Source organism: Mesocricetus auratus, unplaced genomic scaffold, assembly GCF_017639785.1.
Source record: "Mesocricetus auratus isolate SY011 unplaced genomic scaffold, BCM_Maur_2.0 Super-Scaffold_100004, whole genome shotgun sequence".
Classification (NCBI taxonomy): domain Eukaryota; kingdom Metazoa; phylum Chordata; class Mammalia; order Rodentia; family Cricetidae; genus Mesocricetus; species Mesocricetus auratus.
Window position 1 is genome coordinate 69964904 of NW_024429189.1, and position 15553 is coordinate 69980456.

The 15553-nt window shown below is 43.0% G+C and overlaps 1 protein-coding gene and 1 long non-coding RNA gene across 3 annotated transcripts in view; one reads left to right on the plus strand and one right to left on the minus strand.

Moving 5' to 3' along the window:
• Slc1a2 (solute carrier family 1 member 2) overlaps positions 1-15553 on the plus strand; it is a 125122-nt gene that overhangs the window by 93867 nt on the left and 15702 nt on the right. For both annotated transcript variants that reach the window (XM_040745930.1, XM_005064867.4), the window contains exons 8-9: positions 1765-1959; positions 7709-7843. In XM_040745930.1, the coding sequence (XP_040601864.1) occupies positions 1765-1959; positions 7709-7843 (330 nt within the window). The remainder of the gene's footprint in view (positions 1-1764; positions 1960-7708; positions 7844-15553) is intronic.
• On the minus strand, positions 1921-14660 carry LOC121140452. Its single transcript, XR_005877291.1, has 3 exons — positions 14472-14660; positions 10734-10908; positions 1921-2057 (listed from the first exon to the last, which is right to left on the minus strand). It is a non-coding gene; the product is annotated as an uncharacterized LOC121140452 (long non-coding RNA).

A 15553-nucleotide genomic window follows, 5' to 3' on the forward strand; every position in this document is an offset into this window, starting at 1 on the left:
AGTCACTGGAGTTCTCAAGTCCTCGTTTGGATTAGTTGAGTATGTGTGGATATGGAGGATGTAAACATAAGGCCTGCTCAGTAGAAGAGGGACTGTTTCCATGCTTCACAAACCATTTTCCCCAGTCTCTCTGTTGGAAGACCTCTTGATGACGTTTTGGAAAAAAATGGATACAACAGGAAAAATTAATATATCTGAGTGATCCCAGAAGTGTGCTTTGAGACATATGATTCAGAATCCTGCCACCAAAAAACTGTTTCAAATGCTTTGAAACAGTCCCAGGAAATGGGGAGAAGGGATAAGAGGAATAAAAGGACACCAACTTGTAATTAAAACAGCTGAGGCAGCAAGCCAGGAACATGGTATTTCCTCCATGCAAATGGGAACAGAGCCTCACTTTTTACTTGGGCTTATAAGGCAAACGAGACACGTCCCTCCCTGGTCCAATTAATTGACTTGTACCCTAAGACCAGTAGGAAGCCTTTCAGAGCCCTGACCTGTAATCACAAAGGATGTTCTGTCTGGTAAGATGACTCCTGGATCGGCTTAAGATGTGGACTTGGATGTCTCTCATTTTATAGCTTTCAGATTTATTGCTCCAGAGTAGGTACTGGAATCAGTACATCCCTAAGCTGGCCTTTCCTCCCACTGAGAAACTGAGACTGGTCTTGTTTATGCCCCAGATGTAACTAGTGTGAGGGGGTAACTCTGACGTACCTCCAAATGCTGCCTGCACTGGAAATCTTCCAATTCACTTAAACAGGACAAAAGTAATCAAAGCAGGACAAACCGCTGTTTGACTCTTTTGTTTGATTTCAACATTATTTAAACTTTAAACAAGCCCACCCTATCTCCTTCGCACTACTGTCTAAAAGGATGTAATATTCTGTCTGTGAGGAAGCCTTGTTCTCTTAGGAGTTCTATTTTAGAAGATGCAGGAGCATGCCAAATATTCTAGCCTCCAAGAGTAGGTCATGTGGTTGGGTCACCAGCTCATGCATGGGAGGAGAGTAAAGTCCCTCTTCTCTGCCTTTAGCTACAGATCACATGATTTCCTGCCCTGTCATTGTAGAGACTTAGGACTGGCTGTTGGCCATGTCTCTAGGAGTTTGACTGTATGTCAACTTCCCCAGTGGATTGTTCAAAGCTTGGGTTCCTGATGAAGGGTGTACAACATGTTTGTCCAGCATTTTCCAAATTAGTAAGCCCAGCTCAAGACAATTCCCACAGGCTTGATGCAGTCCAAGGCAGTCGTTTTGTTGAAACAACATTTCTGGCATGAAATTATGGGTCATTCAAAACTTCCCCATTCTGTTTTGCTGTTGACAGCTGATTGCTTTCTGACATAATTTTTGTGCAGCCCAATTCATACGAACAATCAGATGTGCTTCAAGATTTATCCTAAGATGGAAACGAGGACTGAAGGGAAGAGGACTTGGCAGGCACTGAGTAGCTCTGAGAAACCAGAACCAACTAAATATTTTGTTGCCTATCAGCAGTTTAATAAGATTGAATTTAAACTCCCAACTCATTTTAAAAAATGTTTCTAGTTACTATTTTTTCTGTGTCACATTGATTGATTAGAAAAAGAACAAAAATTTGCAGTGTCATTCTGGTTTGTGCTTTGTCCTACTTCTAAAGTAGAGTCTCTCTCTCTCTCTCTCTCTCTCTCTCTCTCTCTCTCTCTCTCTCTCTCTCTCTCTCTCTCTCTCTCTCTCTTCTCCCTCTTCCTCCTCTTCCCCCCTTTTCTCTCCCCTCCCCCAGTGCTGGAACTTTGCCTGTCACCTTCCGTTGCTTGGAAGACAATCTAGGGATTGATAAGCGTGTGACGAGGTTCGTTCTTCCAGTTGGAGCAACCATTAACATGGATGGTACAGCGCTTTACGAAGCCGTGGCCGCCATCTTCATAGCCCAAATGAACGGTGTCATCCTGGATGGAGGGCAGATTGTGACTGTAAGGTGAGCTAATCGCGTGCAGAACAAGTGGAGAAACATCCATCTTCCTTGTTGTCACTCCATTTCAACTTCACTTGATAGGAGCTGCTGGAGTTTCAGCTCTAGTGAGACACAGACAAGGAATTACTGGCCAACTTCAAAAGGAAAAGATTGTGACAGGAATGGAAGAGGCTAGTGATATATTAGACACGCCTACTCACATCAGAGCCCAGATATGATTTGAACAGTTATTTGTATGCTCATTCAACACACAAGGAAAATCAGGCTTGGAAGGATAGTGGCTTGTCCAAGGCCATACCAGCAGTCATGAGCTGGCATGGCTATGGCTGGGGTGACATTTACTAGTTCTGAGCCCAATTATTCTGTCATTAAAATATGTTCCCTTCTGGGTAGGTGAGCTAGCTCAGTGGATAAAGGCATTTGCCACCAGACTTCAATCCTCAGGCCTCACATAACCAAAAGAGACAGCTGCCTCTTTTAAGTTGTCCTCTGATCTCCAGACATGTACTGTTTGCACACATAAACATGCAAAATTCATGTTTAAAACATGCTCTTTTCAATGATGAACTACTGAGATTCCTCAGTATGACATAGAACATTTTAGTGTAAATAAGTAGTACACAGTTGTGCTCTCACTAATGCTTTTATTTACTATCTGCATTTACCGTTGTTTTGACATTGAGAACATTGTCCCGAGAGGTCATCTAAAATACGTAGCTTCTCCATTAACTCAGATCTTATTTGTAGGTAGAGTCATTGAGAACTTCAGTCTTCAAATCGCTCAGTGTTGTGCTAACACTATACCATGAAATCACTTTAGTATTATCACTTCTGCTCTGACTAGGAGCCTCTGTTAAATTAGAAGGCAGTTTCTGGCTCTAGTTAAAGTAGAGAGCACAACAAAAAGCCAGCGAACTTCCTCCTGGTCCCAAGTAAGCCCCATTCCCACTTGCAGTGTCTTGATGTCCTCATTTACAAGTGAGAAAGGCACTCAGAATTGGGGACTGAATTGGCGGTTGGTGGGCTGAAGCCAGCTCGGAGCCTTTCTGTTTGCTTTGTAATGTGCTGTAAAATAATTATACTGTTAGTGTCTTTTTTAAGACAGGTGTTTTCCATTTAGTGGTTGCCCCTGCTCCTCACCACCCAGACCTAGCCTTGTCACCTACCACCACTGCCTGTTCTTTTAAGACGTTTAAAGTTATTCCTTTGGGATGTGGTGAATTACATTCCTTTTCTCTCTCAGATTCTATGATATTGGCAAATGCACGGAATAGGTGGATCACATTCAGTAAATCAGTGTACCTGCAGACAAAAGAAAATCCAAGGAACTGTGATAACTATAGTCCCACTGACTCATTCTGAGAAAAGACATGGAAATAACTTTCAGCTTCTATAATGAGTATAACCCCTGTGGTAGCATTCTTCATATCTCACTTCAGACATTCCTAGCAATCTGAAAAGGAAGGATGGCCTTTGTCCCCATTTCACAGAATAGTAACACCAGGCTAAGGGTGTTTATATGAAACCTCACTTTCAGGGTATGGATGCAGTGGACAGGAGTCACATGTTGTCCCTTTAGGCAACTTCTTTCCATTCCCTACCCCTTTTCTGTTGTGACTCTAACTCAGAGGAAGCTGTTAGAGTAATGGTTGTAATGGTCTTGTCTCCATTGCACATAAAGAAGAAGCCATATCCTCTATGTTCAGATTCCTGTAGTGGGCTTTCCTCCCTTCAAACCCTTCACAAAGTCCTCTTTACTTCAGAAATTCTGGTGACAGCTGGTATCTATTTGGCCTACAGCTCATTCTCTAGGAGACCTTAGGTGGTCTTAGGATCGCTTTAGGTGTTTTAAGGGGGGTGCAAATGGGGGCATGTTTATTTGTATCTGGCTCCTCCATGTGATGAGGTTATTGAAAGGTCATGCTCAGGCATTGGAAATTGGAATTGGCACTGGAAATTGGAGTTCTCTGTGTTTTGTGGGTTGAAAGCCCAGAACTGTCACTGCAGAGCTATGCTTCTTTTGTCTATCTGGGAGCCTTTTAGCCAGCTTGGAGCTATTTTTGTTGGGTTACCAGTTCCCTTAATTTCCTAATAGCTATTCCAGAAGATTTTAATGAACATTCTGTACACATCAAAGCTTGGCTGAACAGCTAAGTAAGAAAACAAAGAAAATAAAACCTTTCCAGGTTTAACACACAATTTGGAAATATAAATATTGCCTCTTGAAGCCATCTCTTCTGGCAGATGAGGAACCTGAGGCACAGAGTCTCTAGCCATCCAGAGGATGGCTAAAATTCAAGTCCCCAAATTTGTATATCTACTTCTGTTTCCTGAAGATCTAATTTATGGCCTTAGAAGGGGTTTTAAAAAATGGGAAATGGGGTCTGTATATCTCACATGATGAAAATAAACCATGAAGGAAGAAAAAAGAAAATTGCCCAAGATCATGTCTATAAGTGGTGAAGTAGTTTTTGAACCCAGGCCACCTAAATGTGGGTCACACTGCATCTGCTATAATTGGATATATATTCTTGGGCTGCCTTTGTATGTTAATTTATTTGACCTTTACAAACCTTGTGTTGTATGTACTAGAGTAGACCCTCCATCTCCTCATCTATACCATGAAGGCAGCAATCACAGAATCAGGGTGGTTCAGAGAACATCATCATACATGACACATATCACATGTCAATAGATGGGAGCTATTGAAATTGTTACTATCAATGATGTTCAATAAAATAAAACAGTAGCCCTTTAAGGTGGCTTCAACACAATGAGTACTACAAATTAATCACAATGGGAAGCTTACTTCAGATCAGAGTGTCAAGCATGAATCTTGTCCTAACAGATATCACCCCAGACTTCCAACTTCTCGTTTGCTTAAAAATTTGTAGGTGAAAGGACTTGCCTTAATGAAGTCTTTGGCCAAACAATGATGGCTTCATGTTCTGTCATTCTTGGCCTTGACAGCAACCAGTCTTACCTTCCAGTGTATGTTGTGGAATTAAAATTAGAGCAGTGACTAAGTGATTGGGATCTTACTGGCATTACATAATTTTATCTACTTGGGATTTATTTTATATTAACAATGCCATCGTTGGGAAATTTCACTGAGCAAAGGATAAAGTTGTCCATATATGTTTAAATCTTGGCCTCTGGGCAAGTTTAGCCAAATCCTCCTTAATTGTAGACATCTGAAGGTCTGCCTCTACAGGCTCCCACATGGTATATGTTCAGTTCTCTGCCTGCAATGTATTTGGGGGGAAAATAGCCAAGTTGAGCTTAATGTTGTGCCGTTATGTAAATCCTTCATCTTCTCTTCTATCTCATGTAGAAGAGCAATGGTCAAGAACTTTCTGTGTATTTATTGTCATCTCCCAGGGTCATCAAAAGCCAGCATGTAGCAGAACCAAGCACAGGGGTACTCAAATCCCAGAGGACCACATTGAATCTGAGTGATCCTAAGTTACCTAACCCATCCAAGCCCTGGTTGTCTTATGGTGAAAGAACATGTTTATGTACTTTGCATGGTTATTGTGAGGTTCTGCTTTGATGTTCTGTACATAGATCTTGGCCCAACCTCCAGGAACTTGCCTCTGGAGAAGCTAGCCAGGAGAGCGGAATATCAGACAAAGAAGAACAGGCCAAGGGACCAGGGACAGGCTGAGAATTTTCTAGAAAACAGTCTGTAGGAGGGCAAAGCTACTGTTAAGATTTAACTCCCAACAAGAATTTTTGTACTTATAGGATTTTGACTCACAGAACCAAAAACTAGTCAAATCAAAATGGCGACAGTGCTTGTAAGAGTGACTCATGACCAAAGCAACGGACGCTGTAAATCAAACAGTCAAGGCCAAGGATGACTGGAACCCGGGAATCCCCTCTTCCCTTCTGTTCCATGCATACTGGGGAAGGGCTGAGGATTCCCAGCTGTCTGGGACTTTAGGGAAGTTGCCCACAACTGTTCACTTTGCCACTGAGTTCGTGATAAGAATGACAGTTTATTAAGCTAGGGGGTTGTAATGTGCCCAACCTTTCTTAAGTGCCTTTCCACTTACTGGTTCCTAAAAGCTGCAAGCCACTTTGTGAGATATCCTCATTACTCCTTTGCACAGACAAGGAAGGCAAGGCACAAAGATGCAGTTGCCTAAAGTCCTGTGATTGACAAGTGGTAGAGCTGGGATTTGAACATAGGTTGTTTAAGTTTTTTAAAAAAGTTACTACATATTATCCGCTGTCTCAAATGGATTCAATCATGGAGTTCTGTAAAACCCAACACCAATTCCATGCTGGTGTGACAAGGAAAGGGCACAGACATGTTCTGTAGATCACACCTAGGCAGGCATCTATAATGATACCTAAAAAGGATGACAAAATGAAACAAATATGCCAGACCACTGAAGCTCCAGGGGCCTTCATTTCCTTCAAGTCCCTCTCAATTGCAGGTCTTGGGATTCTAGGCCGGGTCACACTGATGGTATGACTTGGTTAACAACTTCTGAGAGCCTGGAGTTGGTGCCTGAGTACCTGCTCTAGAAACATTTTAATGTTTCAACTACAAAGCAAGCAGCCTCCCCTTTTTTCAGAACTCACAAAATGACACTGGGGAGTCCCATTTTAAGAAGCAACATTTTATTTAAGTGACAGCTCTAGGTCTGAGGAGGAGATGACTTGCTTGAGCTGAGTTTGATCCCAAAACCCACACAAAAATGCCAATCTTGGTGGCAAGTGTGTTTAATCCTAATACTGGAGAGCAGAAGACAGGTAGATACCAGGGAAAAGAGGATAGCTGGTGAGCTCTAAGCCAATGAGAAACCCTGCCTAAAAGGGAGTAGATGGTGTACTTGGACATCCAAGATTGTCCTCTGACCTCTACATGTACATACTAACATGTGCATGTGCACCTACACACACACACACACACACACACACACACACACACACTTAAAAAGGAAAAAAGAAATGATTGATTCTATAAAAATGACAGGTACAAGGATAAAAAAGTCACTGCTAGTTGGTGAGCCCTAAGAACCCTCTGGTATGTAGACAGGACACTTGAATCCAAGATTAACCTTTGAACTCTGGAAAGAGTTCAAAATGGTTCCAGGTATACTGCTGATGTCTCTTGAAACATTGATGAAAAGTGCGGAAGCTTCCTTTTACTCCATTATCATTGCATGGCCCCCTCTTTCTCTGAATAATGTGTTTTCCATCCTTGGGAGAAATGTCCAGGCAAGTGAAAGTTAATGTCTCCTGGAATATGTTGATTGCTTTCCCTGATGTCCACCTGTTTGGTTTTGGATATTTTCTATCCTCATTTCTCATGCTAACATTGGCAGCAACCTCCTTAGACTCTTGCCACATAGTCCAAAGAACTGTGGCACTCACAGGCACATGGGGGCGTAAACAGAAATGAATGCAGTTGTGCTCCCACAGCAGGGTGATTTATTTCTTCATCTTTAATATTTCCATGCCTGCTTTTAGAACTTCAACTGCCTTAGTACTGTGTAAATTAGGCTAATTGGGTACCACAATGTCAATAGGACTCCAATAGTTTATAAGCTTTCATTATTGTTGAGCGCAGTTCTTGGATATTAGTATTTCACATTTCCTTATTCCCTGGAGAAAGAAAGGAAGAGACTTTTTAATGACCGTATGAAATTTGGGAGATTTTCTCTTATCTCTAAAATTGCCAAAATAAGTTTGCCAAGACTCTTTCTCTTCTGTGACCTGAGCTTCTCTGTCCTTGCAGCCTCACAGCCACACTGGCGAGCATTGGTGCAGCCAGTATTCCCAGCGCCGGGTTGGTCACCATGCTCCTCATTCTGACAGCCGTGGGCCTGCCGACGGAGGACATCAGTTTGCTGGTGGCAGTAGATTGGCTCCTGTAAGTGTCTGTGGGCTGGGTTCCTCTGGGGATTGTGAGCACGGCCTTCCAGGAGTAGACAGGTGACAAGATTGCAGTAAGACATTATCCAATCTCCTTTGGCAAGTCTTGTGTTCTAGCTCTCCCCGCTCCTATAAAAAATTACTAAGTCTACTCTGCATTAAAAAGTCCAAAGAATTAAAGAGGAATTTTAGGGCCTTGTAGTGTAGTGGAGGGATCAGATAAATCATAATACAAGGATAAAATATAGCAATGAGATAAGCTTGAGTTACTGCTCAGTTGGCAGAGTGTGCGCCCCGCTTCCATTCCCAGTACTGAATAAAACCGGGCAGCATGGCTCATGGATACAATCCCAACACTGGGCAAGCACAGCTGGATGATTAGGGATTCAAGAGCATCCTTGGCTGCATGGTGAGTTCGAGGCTAGCCTGGTCTATGTGAGACTCTGTGTCAAAAAGAAAGTGTAGCAGTGATGATCCAATTAATGATATATGCAAAGAATCTCAAAACATTCTACTGAGTAGTGGAGCCAGATACAAAAGAAAATGTACTGTATAACTGTGTTTACATGAAACTCCAGGGGAAGATACTATAACCCATAGCTATAAAAAGTGATCAGTGGTTCCCTGGCACAAGGAAATTTTGAAGAATTAAATAGAAATGTCCCATATTCACGGGTGTCTATATTTGTCACAACTGACCAAATTATGTGCTTAAATAAGGGTGTACATTTTCACGTACATAAATTACAATTAAATAAAGCATCATTTTAGACAACATAGAGTTCAAAGCACAATGGTGGAAAGAGTTATCTATGTCAGTCTAATATGGAAGGGTGAAATGGGAAACCATCAGAAAACAGTTGAAGTAGTTGCTGAAATTGGGTGCTCACTATGTGTGAGCTCCTGTACAGGCTGTAGCAGTCCCCAGGGTTTGCTGTTATCATTGCCATATTGTAGGTCAGAAGTCTGAGGCCTGGACTCACAAAGGGACAGAGATTTGACCCTAGGCCTGCCTGGTTCTGGAGTCCTTCACATTCTTTTTCATGATCAGATTCAAGTTCCTGAAGGCAGAGATATCTATGAAAAGTCATAACTGATAAGAAGCCAGAGGTACTTAGGTGGAGGAGAAATAGGACATCACTACCAAAGCCATCTGTGCAAAGGTACCAGGGCTACAAAAAATGTGGAGACCTAAGTGATGGAAGGTGAGTTAGGATGGAAAACACTCCTGAAGGCCATGTATGGAGGACTGAATCTGACCATGTGCATTTAGCCTGCCTGAATTTCCCAGTGAAAGCATTTTACTAGTGTCCTATGTATAAATGTGGACAAGCCAGGCTAGATCATCCCTAAGCAGGGAGAATGGAATAGAGGCTCTCTCACTGCCTTGAGGACACTGCTGTCCTTTTAAAATCATACCAGTGTATCATGTCCAGTCTTGCAGCTAAGTGATAGAGTGCTGGACAGTGTCATTGGCCTTAACATGGGAGGGGCACTGTGATAAGTGCTGGCAGACAAGGGAAGCCAAACTGCCTGCTCTTCCTTCTCAGATTTTAGAAGGAAGAAGTCACATTTTATGAACTTAAGTTTGTATCTCCTTCATACTCACTATCTTCCAGAAATGCAAAACCCAAAGGACATGGGGGGAAGGCTAGCAGGAAGCCTGGCCCCTTCATATTTGTGCCTGGTGTTAGTGTGGATGGCAGGGACATAATCATTTCAATCCCACGGGGCTGCTGGGAAGCCGTGGCACTTCCTGGATGGCTCTTTCATATCAGACATATGTTGTAGATATAAATGGCTTGATGAGGACCTCATGTCTGTCTCTGCCAGCTTCTCACATCCTGGCGGAGGGCTCTTCTCTGAAAACTTCCTTTTTTTCTATGCCCTGTGTTGGCATCAACATGCTATGGCATCTACTCAGGGGCGTCAGTTGTGAGTCAGTGGTGGCACAGGGTGAGAAGAAGGGAGTAAAATAAAGGAGACAAAGGTGTGAAGTGAGATACAGATGAGGAAACGAACCAAGGGGACAGGAAGACATTGTCAGTGTTTGGGGACAAAAGCATAGTAGGCATCTGCTAACCTTAACCACACAAAAAGTGACAAAGGAAGCCATGCCAGTGTTGTCCCTTTCCCCTGTTACTTGTCTTCGTTCTCTTCCAGCCTTTTGCCCCTTGAACCTCCCCAGTTTCTGCTGTGGAGTCCGTTGTCTGCTGCAGCTCCATTCCCTCATCTCTTCTTGGACTTTTTTTCTGAAGCCTGAAATCCACCATTAGAGTTTATCTTTTCAGGGCTCAGGAATGGCTCACATAGTAATCGCCTTGCAAGCCTGAAGATCTGAGTTCCATCTCCAAAATAAAAAGAGTCATTGTGGGCCATCAGGATGGTTCAGTGAGTGAAGACACACTTCCTGCGCAAGACTGGCAACCCAAGTTCCATCCTTAGAACCCATGGAAAGTGGAAGGAGAGAACCAACTTCACACACACACACACACATTAAAAAATTATAAGCTGGTTGCAATGATGTGTAATTGTAAACCCAGCACTGGGGAGGCAGAGACAGGCAGTTTTTTGACTGAACATCCTAGTCAAAGCAGTGAGTTCCAGGCTAGTGAGAGGCAAGAGACCCTGTCTCACAAATAAGGCAGATGGTATCAGATGAAAAATAGAGAGCATGTCTCCCACACACATGTATACCTACGCATACAGGAACAATCACACTTGTGCTTGTACATGTGCACACGAATGAACACACAAAGAATTTCGTCTTTTAATCATTTGTACTGGTGGAGCAGTCCTCCCGTTGTACGCCAGAGTCTCTGAATGGCAAGTGTGTGGTCATGTCACCAGGAATGAGGGAAAGACACACATGTGTGGCGGGTACTTACTGCAGCATTGTTGCATCTGCTCTTCATTTACCCCTTGAAGAGCTCGATGGTGGGTGTCTTAGATGAGGAAACTTAATCAGAAGAGTCAGTGTGTTGCTGAGGTACAGTAGAGCTAGCATGACCAGGACAGGGCCCTTCCGATGACTCTGTTGTTTCTTAATTGCAACCACAAAGCCTATCAATGGAGAAAGGGAGCAGAAAGGTCCAGAGTTGGAAAAGTTGGAGCAGATGGACCTCCTAGGGTGTCCTCTGAGGGTTTCATTGTTTATTCCTTTAAAAATTCACACTGAAATCCCTTTCATTTGAACAGAATTAACAGGTGGGATTTTAAGAACTGCTTCTCCAGGAAGAGTGGCACTGGTGTCACCATACAATGAGTTCAGTCCCTTCTTCCTCTTGCTCTGTCCTGTTTCCTTCTAGCATATGATGGTACAGGAGCTGGGACACACCAGATTCTGGTGTCTTCATCTAAGACTTCTAAGTCTCTGTAACTCTAAGGAAAATCAATATCTATGCTTTATCAATTGTCCCATTTCAAGTATTTTGTTATAGTACTACAAATGGACCAAGACATTCTGATTCTATGTACTAATAACCAATAGCTTTTTGTTTACCATGTTTTCTTATTTCCCCTCTCATGATTATGATATAACCAATAACCTAATGAAGTAGGGCCGTATCTCCTCTTAAAAGTCAAGTTCTCTAGCCCCAGCAAGTCTCCCATGGTGAGCCCTGGAGTTCTTGGCAGTCTCCTGCTCTCACACCTATTGGATGAGAGTCATTTCATGAGGTATTCAAGACCTCACCTACGTCTGAGCTAAATGTTAGCAAATGGAATAGGAGGGGTGGATCTTCCCTGATCACCCCACGCAGGTGCCCACATGCTCATACTTGTATGGGAGGCTGTGGTGTCCTAACTGTATGCCTACAGTGTGCCAGCAGGAAGAAGTTGGCCGAACACCAACAAAAATGATGATCCATCTGGATTAATTTCCTTGACGGAATCATGAAGGGAAGAAAGGAAGGAAGAAAGGGAGGAAGGAAGAAAGGGAGGAAGGAAGGAAGAAAGGAAAGAAGAGAGGGAGGGAGGAAGTTGTCTTGAGCTGGAACAGGAAAGAAGAGCACCAATGCACCAATGGAAAGCTTTTTTTCTAGTTCTGAGGCTCTGATGTCAGAGGGGTTGAGGCCATGTGGTCAAGAAGGAAAGAAGGAGGAAGTGTGAAGGAACTTGGGAATATGGGCATCAGAGTTGGGTTACATCTGCTTTCAGTCAGTACTGATGCCACATTCCTTCCTACCAGAGAGCATTCTGGAAGCAAGTGCCCAAGCTTGATAAGCTCCATGGCTCTGGATGCTGCTCACTGGTGTGTAAGGGGGCTGGAGGCTGGGGTGCAAGGGGAGGTTATCTGGTCCTTAGAAAAGTAGTTGATGGAGGAAGAGCAGAGAAAAACAGATGGTGGTAAGTGTTTTCTTCTTTAGGCAAAGTCTGTAACCTTTTTTATACTGCCAGCATTTTATTTTAATTTAAAACCGAACAGAGCCTGCCATGACATTTAATGTGTCACAGTGTTTGCCAATTGCTGGAGCCTATCCAGACTCATTACAGCCCTCTAAGCCCTAGATGTTTGTCTGTGGGCAAGCTTAGCTGCTCTGTAAATGTCATGGTGAAAACCAAGGTTCTAGAGCATTTCAAAATACCCAAGTCCTGAAGTATGAAAAAGGCAGGCCTGGGTAATACTTGAACCATCCTTTGGACTCAGACATTTATAAGAAACTATGGGAGGATGGTAGGGAGGTAAGATTAAGGGAAAACTGAGATCCAATACCAAAATCAATTGCTGGGCTGGCAAGAGCTATAAAGGAAAAGCCACATACAGTGACACCAGCTTAGACATGTGGTCCACTTTTCATATGACACTCTGTTAGGGAGATATTTTCTGGACTCATATTTGCTAAATAAGGGTAGATGTGATTGAAACAAGATCAAAAAGGATACCCCAAATAGTCTCCACCCTGTGAGACACTCCGTGTATTAGTACCCCTTTCTGGAGGGAGTAGAACTTTCCTCAAACCAAGTCCGCTCCTAATCTGATGTGGATTCAGGAATGTAGGATGGAGTCTAAGAACTGACATGTTCACCAAGTTCCCAGGTGGTGCTGATGATGGGGTCCAGGTATCTGACTTCTGGGAAAATGAGTTAGAGTAGGGAGGGGGTTTCTGATCAGCCAGGTTCTTCTTGACTATGGGTATCTAAGCACTCTATATTGAGTGACTGTTGAGAGTTTATGCATCCATTCAATGAAATTATATTGTCAGTGTATTGAATATTAGATACTGCTTTGATCACTTAGCAGTGATTCATTTCAAAGTTACAGCCAATTATAAAGAATCTAAAGTATATGCCCCATGTAGCTGAGGTAACTGAGAGATGTAATTTATCCTATTTGGTGGATATTAAATGATGAAACTGTTGTTCAAATACAGACAGTTCAGGTAGTCTTTCTTGGTATTCTATGCCTGAGAAAATGAACTCTCTGATCCTTATTTAAGACACATGCACACATTTTAAATACACACACACACAAACACACACATACACATAATACAAACACACACATACACATAATACAAACACACACATACACATAATACAAACACACACATACACACACATGATACAAACACACAATACAAACACACACATACACACATATACACACATACACACATACATACACATATACACACACAAACACACATACACACACATACACATACATACACACAGACACACATACACACAGACATGCACACACACACAGACACACACACACACACACACACACACACACACACAATACAAAACTTACTTGACTTCCACTCCGCTCCTGACAGAAAAGAAAGCCAACTCTTATATCCACCATCTCTTGGAAGATTCTACAAGTTCATGTTTATTATGTCAATCTTTGGCTTTCATTCTTCATGTATACAGATTTCCCCTCATTTCTGTTTTATCTTATCTCTAACTTATGTCAGCCTCACTGTAAATGTGATCCACAATTCAACCAAGGCCTCCCCTCCCATCCCAACCAGCAGATCCCTAACTCAAAACAAGGCAATCACAGATCCAGGGGCTGGGTGGATGTCAAACTCTGCACAGCAAGAAAATTTTTGATATGTCATAAAAACTAAGGAGAATAAGAAAATGAAAATGGAAAGTCTATTTCATCTGTGGTTGAATCTCAGTGTTCTCTGAACTCTGTAATTACAGTTATGAAACAGCAGCATAGGAATTAAATTTTAAAAAGAGACTTGCTTTGTTTTTATTTATGTGGATGTGTCTATGTGTAAGAATATGCATGTGTGGTTTCCTGGGCCTGAAGAGAGTTTCAGAACTTCTGGAGCTGGAGTTACAAGCACTTGTGAGCTACCCCATATGGGTACTGAGAATCAAACTCAGGTCCTTTGCAAGAGCAGTCCAGGCTCATGACTGCTGAGCCCGTGTCAGCAATGAAACTTCAATGCTGAGAATCTCTTTCTTTAAGAACAGCAACTCTTACCGGGCATTGGTGGCGCTTGCCTTTTATCCCAGCACTCAGGAGGCAGAGGCAGACCAGGTCAACCTGGTCTACAAAGAGAGTTTCAGGATAGGCCCCAAAGCTACAGAGAAACTGTGTCTCAAGAGCAAAACGAAACAAACAAACAAAAAGAGTAACAACCCTTTAGTGTCGCACACACCTCGTGACCGCACCTGCCTGATGACTGTTCTTACTTTTATCTTGCCGAATCCTCTTGTTCTTCTCTTGAGTCTTTCCCGGCTTTGTCCACCCCTTCCAGTTTGGATTTCTGTGACTCCCTCCTCCACTTGGTTGATGCCCGCATCCTCCCTTTCACTGTGCAAACCCTGCCAGATGCCTTGCTAAACAAGGAACAATCCTTTCTTTCTAAGTTCGTCTGCTACTAATCCAAGCAAACAGTCCATTCTGTTCTTCCGCCTGCTACTACCTACTTCCCAGCCCCCCACCCTGCCCCAGGCCACACTGAATGCTCACAACCCTCTCTGGCTTCTGTGTTCTCAGACTTCAAGTATAGATAGAAACCATTTTTTTTTTCAATTGCCTCTGAACTGATCACATACAGACCTTTTGTTTGATAAGTCTTCCCCAAACAAAACACCACAGGTGCTTATGTAGCATTCCTCCTGTACCGGGCATTGTGAGTGATCTAGACGAGGTTTACTGTATGTGGGGAGATGCCTGTCGGTTGTAAGCAAGTGTTAGGACATTTGGTGTAAGGGACTTGAGCATCTGTGGATTTGGATATCCGTGGGAGGTCCTGGAGTCAATTCTTCCGTGAAACTCTAAACGTGGTCTCAGTGCTCAAAGAGCTTACACCCTAGTGAAGATATTTCAGAACAACAACCAGATGCGGTGTGCTCAAGAAATCCCAACAGTGTGCCCAGTGCAGAATGAGGAGTATGCATCTGGCAGGGAATGAAAGAAGAAGCGAGCTCATCACTTGACTAATAACAGCAATACCACGAGGAGCAGCCAATGGAAGGGCCCTTACTTTGTGCCAAATCAGCCTTTCATATGCAAAGGGTTTTGTGGAGAGCCTCTCAGATGGCATGTGGGCAGTTACTGTCTTCCCCACTGGTGGGTTTTGTTCTGACTCTGACAAACGAGAAAACCGCACAGGAAAAGCTAGATAACTTGCCTGTTAGAGCAGGATGGCTCCACAAGATGGAATCCAGTCACATCTTAACCAACAGTTGGGTGAGTGCCCTTCCTTCCTGAACCCTAGGTGACTTTAGCCTTCTA